Source organism: Nicotiana tabacum, chromosome 10 (genome assembly GCF_000715075.1).
Source record: "Nicotiana tabacum cultivar K326 chromosome 10, ASM71507v2, whole genome shotgun sequence".
Taxonomy (NCBI): domain Eukaryota; kingdom Viridiplantae; phylum Streptophyta; class Magnoliopsida; order Solanales; family Solanaceae; genus Nicotiana; species Nicotiana tabacum.
The window spans coordinates 159,023,503-159,035,892 of record NC_134089.1 but is presented as its reverse complement, the minus strand read 5'-3'; the positions used below and the strand labels follow the sequence as shown (position 1 = coordinate 159,035,892).

The following is a 12,390-nucleotide window of genomic DNA, read 5'->3' as shown; positions in this document are numbered from 1 at the left end:
TTTCGTGTGGTGTTATGTTGATTGGATTGTGTATGTGTTGTTAGGATAGGTTCTTGGGATTCTCTGACAGGTGGATAGGCCTAGTTACAAAGGAAACTCTGGCAAAAATTTTGGAAAACTTGGGAGTTAGAGATGTGTGAGAAAAGCGATAAGTTATGCTAAGTGTTTGGGGGTCGACTCTACTTCTCATTCGAGGACTATTAATATGATGGATACCAATTAGATATGATAATAGGTGTACGAGGCATATTATAAGAGATATGGGGTCTAAGGAAAGTCCTAAGTCTAAGCCAAGTTGGAAAATTTCATAATAGACTAAAGTTGCAAATGAGTACGCACAAGACCTCATTTTGGACGAGCATATCTACATATATATAAGGATTTGTATGAGGCACAACCTATCAAATTAAAGCACTATGAGTCTAGTTTCCAAAACATCAAACCGATTGTCATTTGGAGGTGTATACAGAAAGTTATAACAGTTTTACAAAAAGTTAGCAGAGCAGGCTACGCAACCTGCGTATGGCTACGCAGCAGGCTACGCAACATGCGCAGCAAAAAATCAGAATTTGGCCAAATTGAAATCCTCCTACGTAGGTTTCATGCGTAGGCTACGCAAGGAGGCTACGCGGAACTAGAGTTGAATAACTAGAGTTGAATTTTAAAGAGCTGAAAACGTGGGTTTAGAGAGAGAATGAGTTAGTTCTTCAACTTGGAATGAATTTTAGAGAGAATGAGGAGCTCTTCCAGCATGGATACACTTCAAGGTAAGTTATTTTGGCATAAAGATGATTATATAACATCACTAGGTGAGAATACTAACATTATTATGGATCAAATCCATAAGAAATGGGTTGAATCTTCAAGAACACCAAAAAGAGAAAAAAATGAGATTCCTCCACCAAAAGATAATTCCTTCACTTGAGCTTCATATATATGTAATATTGGAGTATGGATAGCATATTTATGAGTTTTATTTGAAGTTGTAATGGGATATTGTATGAACCCTAAGGGTGGGTCTTGAAAATGCTATTTTTGGGGAAAGAAGAAGATGAATAGTGAGGAATTGAATTGAGAATCACCATATAGATTGGAGTAAATGATTTTAACTCGAATTTTGTTAAATTACATGAATCTATTATTGTTTTTATCAACAAATTAGTGTTTTGGGTTAAAAAATGAAAGAAAATTTCCATAGACTTGAATTGAGAATTTGAAGGCCGAGTTGTGGTCGAATTTGAGTAATTTTGGTATGGTTAGACTCGTGAGGGTATGAGGATCCTGAAAATATAAATTTTATCCGATTCTGAGATGTGGGCCCGAGGGGCATTTTGGTCATTTTACATAATTTTGCATATTAGCTTAGAATTTAATTGTAGAATCAGTTACTCGAAGTGTTATTTACATTATGAAATTGAATTGACTAGATTTGGGCCATTTGGAGTCTGATACTAGTGGCAAAAGCGGTGTTTGAGGCTTGAGTTGGCCATGGAAGTTTGAGGTAAGTGTTTGTTCTAACTTTGGCTTGAGGGAATAGGATTAGGATGTTATTTGCTACTTGCTAATGTGGAGTACGGTGTATAGGCATGGTGACGGTTATCTATGCACCGGAGTCTAGCATGACCGTGGGTCTTAATTACTTTTAATTCGAACAATGTGACACAATCTCCTTGTTTACTTCATGAGTTTCATATAATGTGAACGATTGAGGTAGAATTGTGATTGGTGTACTTTTGGAGCGTTAGCTCGAACATGAATGTGTTAGTTGAGGAAGAAGTGATTTAAAAAGAGAATGTGTTGTGAGTACTCCCTTGTCGGGATGTGTAGACTGATATATACTCTCCCTTGTCGGGATATTTTGGGTTGTTAGTTGTACCCTTGTCGGGTTAAAGGTATTGAGTTGTTATCCTCCCCTGAAGGGGTCTACTATATGAAGTCAGATATTATATGATATTATGGGATCGTGTGGCACGCCGTCCACTTATATATGATATTATGGGATCGTGTGGCACGCCCGTCCACTTATATATGATATTATGGGATCGTGTGGCACGTCGTCCACTTATATATGATATTATGGGATCGTGTGGCACGCCGTCCACTTATATATGATATTATGGGATCGTGTGGCACGCCGTCCACTTATATATGATATTATGGGATCGTGTGGCACGCCGTCCACTTATATATGATATTATGGGATCGTGTGGCATGCCGTCCACTTACAGCTTTACTTTGTATTATCTTGTTATTGTTTCTTGCACTTGTTATATATATCTGTACAGGTTAATTGTGGTAGGTCCTGTCTAGCCTCGTCACTACTTCGCTGGGGTTAGGCCAGGCACTTACCAGCACATGGGGTCGGTTGTGCTGATGCTGCACTCTGTGCATTTTTGTGCACAGATTAGGGAGCAGCTTTCGGACCGCAGCAGTAGGACTTTTGGGAGCTATCTTCAGCCCAGGGACTCTCGAGGTAGCCTAGCTGGCGTTCGCAGGCCGAAGTCCCTTTCCATGTTTTTCGTTTGTTTATCTTGTATCAGACAAACATGATGAATTTTCCTTTCAGACATTGTTTGTAGCATTCTGTAGTAGTCCGTGAGCTAGTGACACCAAACTCTGGGTATCATTGTTCAAACTTCGTCACCTTTGGTTTTCAGTTATTTTAAATTTAAAGTCTTCCATTTAGATTTTGTCTCGCTTATTATATTATTGAAAGGAACCAAGAAAGGTGTTTTAAACATTTGGCTTGCCTAGCTCCGATAGTAGGCGCCATCACGACACCCGATGGTGGGAAATCCGGGTTGTGACAACACTTCAATTCATCGAATGTGCTAAATTGAAATTAATGATAGCAATCGTATAACCAAAGTTTATTATTTGTTTGATGTCCATTTATGTAAATTGACTCCTTCAGCAAATATTCTTCAAGAAGAAAAAAGAAACAACTTTTTTTTAATATTGACTAATTTTGTGATGTTTCTTTCTCCAGCATGTATGTTTACTTTATTATATATGTAAGTAAACTTTTATTTGGTTTTGTAAATTCTTTTTTATTATTTAGATAAACATAGACATGTACCCTATATATTACATTTATTTAAAAAAAATCGTTTTATTCAAATTTAGCTACAGTGTTTCAAAGAACTATACTTATAGGATTTTACATGTGAAAGAGTAATTTGCAATATAATAAATACTGCCTCAAACGTATAATCAACATTACCTCTCCTACACCCTTTTTTGGCTTTTTCTCTCGGCGCACGTTAGATGAGATAACTGCGCCACCACCAGAAATGGGAGGAAGAGGGAGGCCAAGGAAAAATCAGTCCAAATTGTTAGTAATTGATCGCGGAATCAAGGAAAGTAACTCAAAGGAACAAGGAAAACAACATGCAAAGGGAAAAATGCAGGAAGAGGAACTGGATCTCGAGCTAAATTGGCCAGATCTAAGCTGCAATCATGTTAATTCAGGTACCCCAGTGAATCCCGCTAATCTAGGGATGCCCAGGATGAATGTAACACCAATTGCCATTGGAGATGCAAGCACTAGCAGAGCAAAACCCAATGAAACAGTAACAAATAGTATGGTAAAGGAGAAAGGCAATGGAACAGTGAATATACAAGCTGAGGAAGACAGGCAGAACCAGACGAAACCAACCAATTTGGGAAGGTCATGGGCTGGATTATTGCAAGACAATAAATTAGCTACAAAAGGAATAGATCTAACATGTATTCCACCGGTGATACAAGAGGGTGAAGTAGTAGCACAGATCCTGGAAGAAGATATAGCTGAGGAGAAGCAGAAATGGAATCGAGCTCTAATAATGTATATAGTTGGAAATACTCCAACTATAGGAGCTATTGAACGATTTGTTGCTGCTCAATGGGGAAAAGTCAGAAAACCTAAGGTACTATATCATAGTGATGGATATTTCACAATTTTATTGAATAGTGTTGAAGAAAGAGATGAAGTGTTGATGAATGGGCCTTATACTATGAACAGTAGACCTATAATACTAAAAGCTTGGGCTGGGGGATTTGACTTTAATGAAGAGGTTTTGAAAACTATTCCGCTATGGGTTAAATTCCCAAAACTCCCACTAAACTAATGGAGTAATAAGGCGCTTAGCAAAATTGGAAGTGGACTAGGGAAGCCTTTGTATGCTGATGCTTGCACAACTGTGGCTAATAGGATCTCATATGCTCGGATCCTTATAGAAATGGATATAAATAGAACACTACCTGGGACAATTAAGCTGGTTGACCCTAATGGCAAAGTGATTGAGCAACTGGTGCAGTATGACTGGAAACCCCAGTACTATCAAACTTGCTATCAAATTGGTCATTCATGCCACAACAAGAAAGTTCAGAAGCAAGAGATGGGGCAGCAAACATATGGTATGCAGAATCAAGGAAAGATATGGAAAGTTGTAAGCAATCTAGATCCCAAAACTGATAAAATTGATACAAGAGGCAGATTCTTGGAGCAATTGGAAGAAGTCAGTGATGGGATACAAAGTAACAATTTATAGGAAGAACAATGGCAATTGGAAAAAGGTAAATCTGCTACAAAGAATAATGGAGATGGAAGAGATGAGATGGCAGTTAACACTGGCAATGCTTTCACAGCTTTGGTAGATACTGCACAAAGGCTAGTCTAAATGACAAGGGAACAAGGCAAAGATAAGGAACTACCTAGGGATAGAGGCAGAGGGGGTAACAATAATCAAAGAAATTTATAATGATGAACATCATAGTGTGAAATGTTAGAGGTATGAATAAGGTGTTTAAGCAAAAGAAACTAAAAAATTTTATTAGGGAGAATAAGGTAGTGCTTATAGCAGTTTTGGAGAATAGAGTTAAAGAAACAAAGGCAGAAGGTATCATAAAGAAGATCTTCAATAACTGGAGATGGATAGAAAATTATTCACAGGCTCCAGGTGGTAGAATATGGATTGCTTGGGATCAAACAAGGGTAGACTTTGAAGGGTATGAAATGCACCAACAATACATAATAGGGGAAGTCATAGAGAGGCAAAATGGCAATAAATTCAGATTTGGTACTGTCTACGGTATGCATACAGTACAAGATAGGAAAAGACTATGGGAAGATATGGAAAAAGCAATGGCTGGTGCTACTGATCCTTGTGTGCTAATGGGAGACTACAACACCATCTTGACTAATAAAGATAGGGCTCAAGGGACACCAGTACAGGAATTTGAAGTGAAAGACTTCAAAGATTTCATCTGGAGAAATGGACTAACTGAATTAAAGACAGTAGGAAGGAAGTATACGTAGACTAACATCCATGTTCACAGCAAAATTGATAGATCTTGTTAATGTTGCCTGGATTTAAAAATGGCCTGTAATGGAAGGAAGGACATTGCAACCTGGGTTCTCAGATCATTGTCCATTAAGTCTAACAATGGACTTTGAGCAACAAAATGACGGGAGACCTTTCAAGTTCTTTTACTGTATGGAACAACATAAAAGATTTGAGGATGTTGTGTATGAATGCTGGAGAAAAAGAGAAGAAGGAAAAACAATGACCAGAGTATGGAGGAAACTCAAGATGATAAAGAGCAAATTGAAGCAGATGAATAGACAAAAATTTAACAATACTGTGCAAAGAATCCAAGAAGCAAGACTAAAGTTGGAGGGAATTCAGAAGCAAAGGGATGGACTTGGCTGCAGTACAGAAGGTATAACACTAGAAAAAGAATCAAGGAAGGAGCTAGCTAGATGGATTGAAATTAAGGAAAGCATTATGAGGCAAAAGTCAAGGATCAAATGGCTCAACTTGGGAGATGCAAACACAGCATATTTCCAAGCTTGCATTAAGAGTAGACAAGCCACTAACCATATAGGTTGTTTGTTTAATAATGCAGGTCAGTTACTAAATACAGCTACAGATGTGGAAGATGAGATTCTAAAATTTTACAAAAATCTGTTGGGAACAGCAGCAGTACAATTGCCAGCAGTAAACTCAGAAGTAATGAAGCAGGGGAACAACCTGAATAGACAGCAACAATTGAATCTGATAAGAGAAGTAACTGAAGAAGAGGTTAAACAAGAACTTCAAAGTATTGATGACAACAAAGCTCCAGGCTGTGATGGATACAATGCTTTTTTCTACAAGAAATCATGGCATATAATAGGCAAGGAGGTGACTCAAGTAGTATTGGAATTCTTTAACAATCTAGAAATGTGTAAGCAAATCAACTGTACCACTATAACTCTGATCCCAAAAGTGAAGAATCCCAGCAATATTAAAGAATTTAGACATATATCATGTTGCACTGTTCTGTACAAGATCATATCCAAAATCTTAACAAACAGATTGCAGGAAGTCTTGCCAAAGGTGATAGATAATTGTCAAACAGCCTTTGTACCAGGAAGAGTGATCACGGACAACATTATAATGAGCCATGAATTGATCAAAGGATATGGAAGAAAAAATACATCACCCAGATGTATGCTAAAGATAGAAATGCAGAAGGCCTATGATTCAGTAGAATGGATTTATGTGGAACAAGTAATTAGGCTGATGGGATATCCAGAAAAATATGTAAATTGGGTGATGGCAAGCATAAGCACAGTATCTTACTCAATAATTGTAAATGGGAAGCCAATCAAGCCATTTGAAGCAAAGAGAGGGCTAAGGCAGGGAGATTCACTCTCACCACTGCTTTTTGTCATAGCAATGGAGTAGTTGTGTAGATTACTCAAGCAGTTAGGAAACAACAAAAACTTCAAGTTCCATCCAAGGTGTGCTAAACTGAATCTCATACAGCTAGAATTTGCTGATGACCTACTGCTATTCTGCAAGGGAGAGGAGAAATCTATGGTGGAAATTCATAATCAGTTTCAAAGATTCTCCAAAGCTTCTAGACTAGTAGCAAACACAAGCAAGAGCAGTGTATACTTTGGTGGAGTTGACAACAGGGTGCAGCAAGGAATTCTGGAAATACTAGGATATACTAAAGGTGAACTACCCTTTAGATATCTTGGTGTCCCATTGAGTACAAAGAGACTGTCAATAGTCCAATGTGAGCCCTTAATTGACAAGATGTTGAGTAGAGTCCAATGCTAGACAGTCAAGTTATTATCTTATGCAGGGAGAGCAACATTGATCAAAAGCGTATTGGGAACACTTCATAACTACTAGGCACAAGTCTTCATACTACCAAAGAAGATTATACAATTCATTGAGACAATATGCAGGAGATTTCTATGGACTGGGAATGCTGAACCAATAAGAAAGGCACTGATTGCTTGGGACAAACTATGTGTACCTAAAACAGCAGGGGGACTAAACTTCATCAACATAGAGATATGGAATAAAGCAGTTATTTGTAAGTTGCTATGGAATATATGTAAAAAGAAGGAGAAAATGTGGGTGCAATAGGTCCATACGTATTATATAAAAGGGAACAGTACTTGGGACACAGAGCCTAGGAATGCATCCTGGGTAATACAGAAGATCTTCAAAGCAAAGGCGCAATTCCAAGAGGCAGGATATTCAGAAGAAGATGTGAAGCAACTAGATAGTTTCTCCACCAAACAAATGTACAAAAGACTACAAGGGGGCTTCCAAAAGGTGTCATGGAGAGGGCTAGTATGCAATAACAAGGGGATGCCTAAATGGATTTTCATCCTAAGGTTGGCAATCCCAGACAGACTAGCTACCAAGGAAAGACTTGCTAGATGGGGCTTAATGGATGAAACAGTATGTTCACTATGTCAGCGGAGCAATGAAATAGTTCAACATCTCTTCTTTGAATGTGATGTAGCATGGGAAATATGGCAGAAACTGTTACAGTGGCAAGGGATCGTGAGAAGGAAAAAATAATGGCATGAAGAAGTACAATGGGCAGTGGAGAAAGCAGCAGGAAAGAGTGCTGGAGCAGAGTTATACAGAATTACTTTGGCTGCAGTTGTTTATCATGTCTGGCAAGCTAGGAATAAGAGTATATTTCAAAAGGAAAAAGTCAATGTTGTGAGTATAGTGAAAGTGATAGTGCAGGAGATTCATATACGAGCTCAAAGTTGTAAAAAGTTGGATGCCTACCTAAGTAATTTGAACTGGTACCCAGTATAATCTAGAAAGGAATACAGTTGGTTAGGGGTAATGTAGTATCCTTACGTTGGGGCTTCATGTCCAACAAAGGAGAGTAGAGAAGTTTAGTCTCTGGGTATATATTGTAAATATTTACTTGGTAATAAAAGTATTTAATTACCAAAAAAAAATGTGAAAGAGTATAATAGTTATATGGAGTAGTTTTTTTTTTGCTAGAGCCGAAGTAGTATTTAAATAATTAAAAAAATAACAAAAGTTCCTAACATGATTGCATATGATTATTAACCGAATTAAGTATGGTAATATGATAAAAAAAAAAAGATAAATTTTATTTTTAATTTAAATTTGAGTTTTAGAACTTAATTGACTATTTTATCTAGTGTGAATCCTATTTTTAAAGAGTAAAAAAGATGAATAATATTTTGCTAAGGGTCTTCATGTTTTTAATGTAGTATAGATATAGGTATAGATTTATTACTATTATACTCTTCCCTTCAACTGATTTATATATATATATATATATATTACTTCATATCGAAAACAAGACCATTTGAAGTGGGTTTGAACCGTTAGTTTCACTTATAAAGGTGTACCCAATAATTATTTTATCATAGGGGTTCTTGAGCATGGGTGCATGCACATATCTTTAAGTAATTTTGAAGAAATTTAATATTGTTATATATACTTTAAAGAGATAAGCATGAATTCACGTGAACCCATATCCTAGGACCTAGATACGCCACGAAATCCAAGTCCTCAAACAATTATGCTTTTAGTACATCACTAGTATCGAAAATGGTTACTCCATCTATTACATTTTATGTTGCATTATACTTTTTGTAAATGCATTTTAAAAAGAGTAAGTATTTCTAAATATAACATTATAGAACTTTCATGATATATTTAACATTATAAATTTTTTTTAAAATTCGTTTTGATCTTCCGTTCTTGGTCAAACTACAACAAATAAATTGGAATACGAGAAAGCGAATTAAAATAGCATCAACGGTATTCCTCGTTTTCTCTTATCTTCGTACACACTGTCTATTTGTTAGTCTTCGGTCCTCGCTTTATCTTTGTTTCATGGGACTTTGAATTAATGGCAGACAAACATTCATACTTCTACGTCTCTTGGTTTGCATTCCACCAATATTAACAACATTGAAACACATTTTCTATGTATTTTTGTCGGTTTCTTTTGTTTTTTTAATTCCTTAATTACGAGTTTCACATTAGGGAGCCATATAATTTGAATTTTAAAAAACACGAATACATAATAAAGTCACATTTGAAGTTTTGTATTTCCAAGCCGAAATAGACAAGCAATTACTAAAAGAAATTCTCCTTCTATTCTTTTTCCCGCCTTTGAAATTGTAAGTTTTGTCCTTGTGACATTTCGTTAAAAGAAAAATTAATCAAATTAGACGCCCATCTAACCACTTAAATGAAAAATAGCTGATAAGGTATAATATATACTCCCTCTGTTTCAAATTAGACGAGGTACTTTCCTTTTAAGTCTGTTCGAAAATAAATGATATATTTCTAAATTTAGAAATAATTTAACTTTAAGCTCTTTATTTTACTAATTTTATCCTTAATGAGAAGCTTTTATAACCACATAAATGTTATGAATCCACAAAACTTTTACCCCTTAAGCTTTTGAAACCGCAAATTTAAAAAAAAATTCTTAAACTTCGTGTCCGGTCAAATTACGTTATCTAAATTGAAACATAGGGAGTATTAGATATAGCTACTCTTTGATTTGACCATTCGGCCCTAATTAAGATATTGCAAGTGCGCAAAATGTAAGTCAGCCAGTTGTCTTAAATCTAACAAACCCCCGTATTAGTATAATCCATTTTGTCTTCCTCCATAGTCAATAGTCAATACTAGTACTAGTGTAAACAAGCAGTTACTTTAATATGTAACAACAACAACAACGACCCAGTATAACTCGACAAGTGGGATCTGGGAAGGGTAATATGTACGCGGACCGTACCCCTACCCGAAGGGTAGAGAGGCTGTTTCCAGGAGACCCTCGACTCAAAAAGAAAAGCAACATGAGCCGATATATTAGTACCATAAAAATGCATAATAAAATAACAGCAATATAAGAGATATGAAATACAGAATACGAAATACGAAATAGATGGCTGGTATAGTAAAACTAGCAGGTAAAGCCCTGCATCAATAGACGACCAATGACATTCTTAGTCTAACTCCTAACTGGCTAGTCTCACTCTATTGTGCTGTAGAAATATTCACAAGTTTCCCCTAACCTACAACCTTAATGCTCGACTTCCATAATTCCCTGTCAAGGGCCATATCCTCAATAATCCTAAGTCGCGTCATGTCCTGTCTGATCACCTCTCCCCAATACTTCTTAGGTCGCCATCTACCTCTTCGCGTGCCCACTATAGCCAGTCGCTCACACCTCCTCACCGGTGCATCAGTGCTCTTCCTCTAAATGTGCCCGAACCATCTGAGTCTTACTTCCCGCATCTTGTCCTCCATGGGGGTCACGCCCACCTTCTCTCGAATATCTTCATTCCTAATCTTATCCATCCTTGTATGCCCGCACATCCACCTCAACATCCTCATCTCTGCTACTTTCATCTTCTGGATGTGTGAGTTCTTTACCGGCCAACATTCAGTTCCATATAACATGGCAGGCCTAACCACTGCTCTATAAAACTTACCTTTTAGTAACAGTGGCACTTTCTTGTCACACAAGACTCCCGACGCTAACCTCCACTTCATCCACCCCACCCCCATACGATGTGTGACATCCTCGTCAATCTCCCCGATCCCCTGAATAACCGATCCAAGGTACTTGAAACTACCCCTCTTGGGAATGACTTGAGAGTCAAGCCTCACTTCAACTCCCGCTTCCGTCAGCTCAACTCCAAATTTGCACTCGAGGTATTCCGTCTTCGTCCTGCTCAACTTGAAACCTTTAGACTCAAGAGCATGTCTCGAAATCTCTAGCCTCTCGTTGACGCCGCCTCGTGTCTCGTCAATTAGAATAATGTCATCAGCAAATAGCATGCACCATGGCACCTACCCATGGTGCATTATTTTTATTTTTTATGAAGTTCATTTCCTTTTTTTGAATCAACTCATTTTATTCAATTTATGAGCGTTTGGACATGAGAATTTTAAAATTGCAAAAAAAGTTTTAAAAAAATCAAGTGAAAATGATATTTGAAAATTAGAGTTGTATTTGGACATTAATATAATTTTGGCTTATTTTTGAAGTGTTGTGAGTGATCTGAGTGAAAATTTTGAAAAAATAACTTTTAGGAGTTGTCCAAATTTTTGAAAAATTCCAAAATGCATCTTCAAGTAAAAATTGAAAATTTTATGGCCAAATGCTGATTTCGAAAAAAGTGAATTTTTTTCGGAAAAAAGTGAAAAATTTCTTATGTCCAAACAGGGTAAAATTCTCCTCTATCGCCGAACACACACGTGTCACGACCCGGATTTCCCATTCTCGGGAGTCGTGATGGCGCCTACTAATGTGAGCTATGCAAGCCAAACCCTTAAACTAATTACTTCATTATCCATTTCTTTCTTTTTAAACAACACAAGCGATAACGTATAAACAACGGAAATTTGATTTAAGCGGAAGAAAACCATAAAATATCTGATGTCTATATCTATTACAACTGCTTAAGCCTTAATCACCCAAAACCTGGTGCCACAGTACCACAGACGGTCTAAGACTGCTAAATACAAGGTCTGAAAATAAAAGACACACTATTTCTGAAGCAAAAAGATGAAACAGGAAAGAAAAGATAGAGGAGACGTTAGGGCCTGGGGACGCCTGTAGGTCTACCTTGGATCTCCGCGTGGACTGAAGGTAGCCTCCAAACTACGGTCCAAGAGCTGCTCCGGGATCTGCACATAATGCAGAGTGTAGTATCAGCATAACCGACACCATGTGTTGGTAAGTGCCTAGCCTAACCTCGACGAAGTAGTGATGAGGCTAGGACCAGACTAACAAATAAACTTGTGTAGTTATATAATATACAGCGGAAAGTAAAGCAGAAATAAACAAGTAAAGATGGGAGGAGGGAAAACTTGCTTCGGGGAATAACAGGTAACAACAGAATATCAAGAGAACTATAAAGGAACCAAAATCCAACTACTAACAAGGGTAAGGAAAAACGAAGGCAGAATTCACTTTCATTTCACATCTTGTTGCAGGCGTGCAACCCGATCCCAATTCATTTATCTCGTTGCAGGCGTGCAACCCGATCCCCATTTCACATATCTTGTGGTAGGCGTGCCAACCGCTCTCATTTCA

The 12,390-nt window shown here is 37.3% G+C and overlaps 1 protein-coding gene across 1 annotated transcript; it reads left to right on the top strand.

Moving 5' to 3' along the window:
- Window positions 1-4,220: 4,220 nt before the first annotated feature.
- On the top strand, window positions 4,221-5,299 carry LOC107826925 (uncharacterized). Its single transcript, XM_016653969.2, has 3 exons — window positions 4,221-4,430; window positions 4,533-4,651; window positions 4,771-5,299. The coding sequence occupies exons 1-3, from the start codon at window positions 4,221-4,223 to the stop codon at window positions 5,297-5,299; spliced, it is 858 nt and encodes a 285-aa protein (XP_016509455.1).
- The last annotated feature ends 7,091 nt before the right edge of the window (window positions 5,300-12,390 follow it).

What these genes read in the sequence shown, in the direction of transcription:
- LOC107826925 (XM_016653969.2), top strand. Translation starts at nt 4,221, where the DNA reads ATGGATATAAATAGAACACTACCTGGGACAATTAAGCTGGTTGACCCT. An exon ending in AAGGAAAGATATGGAAAGTT is followed by an intron (nt 4,431 to 4,532) that starts GTAAGCAATCTA and finishes AACAATTTATAG; the next exon opens with GAAGAACAATGGCAATTGGA. An exon ending in TTGGTAGATACTGCACAAAG is followed by an intron (nt 4,652 to 4,770) that starts GCTAGTCTAAAT and finishes GTGAAATGTTAG; the next exon opens with AGGTATGAATAAGGTGTTTA.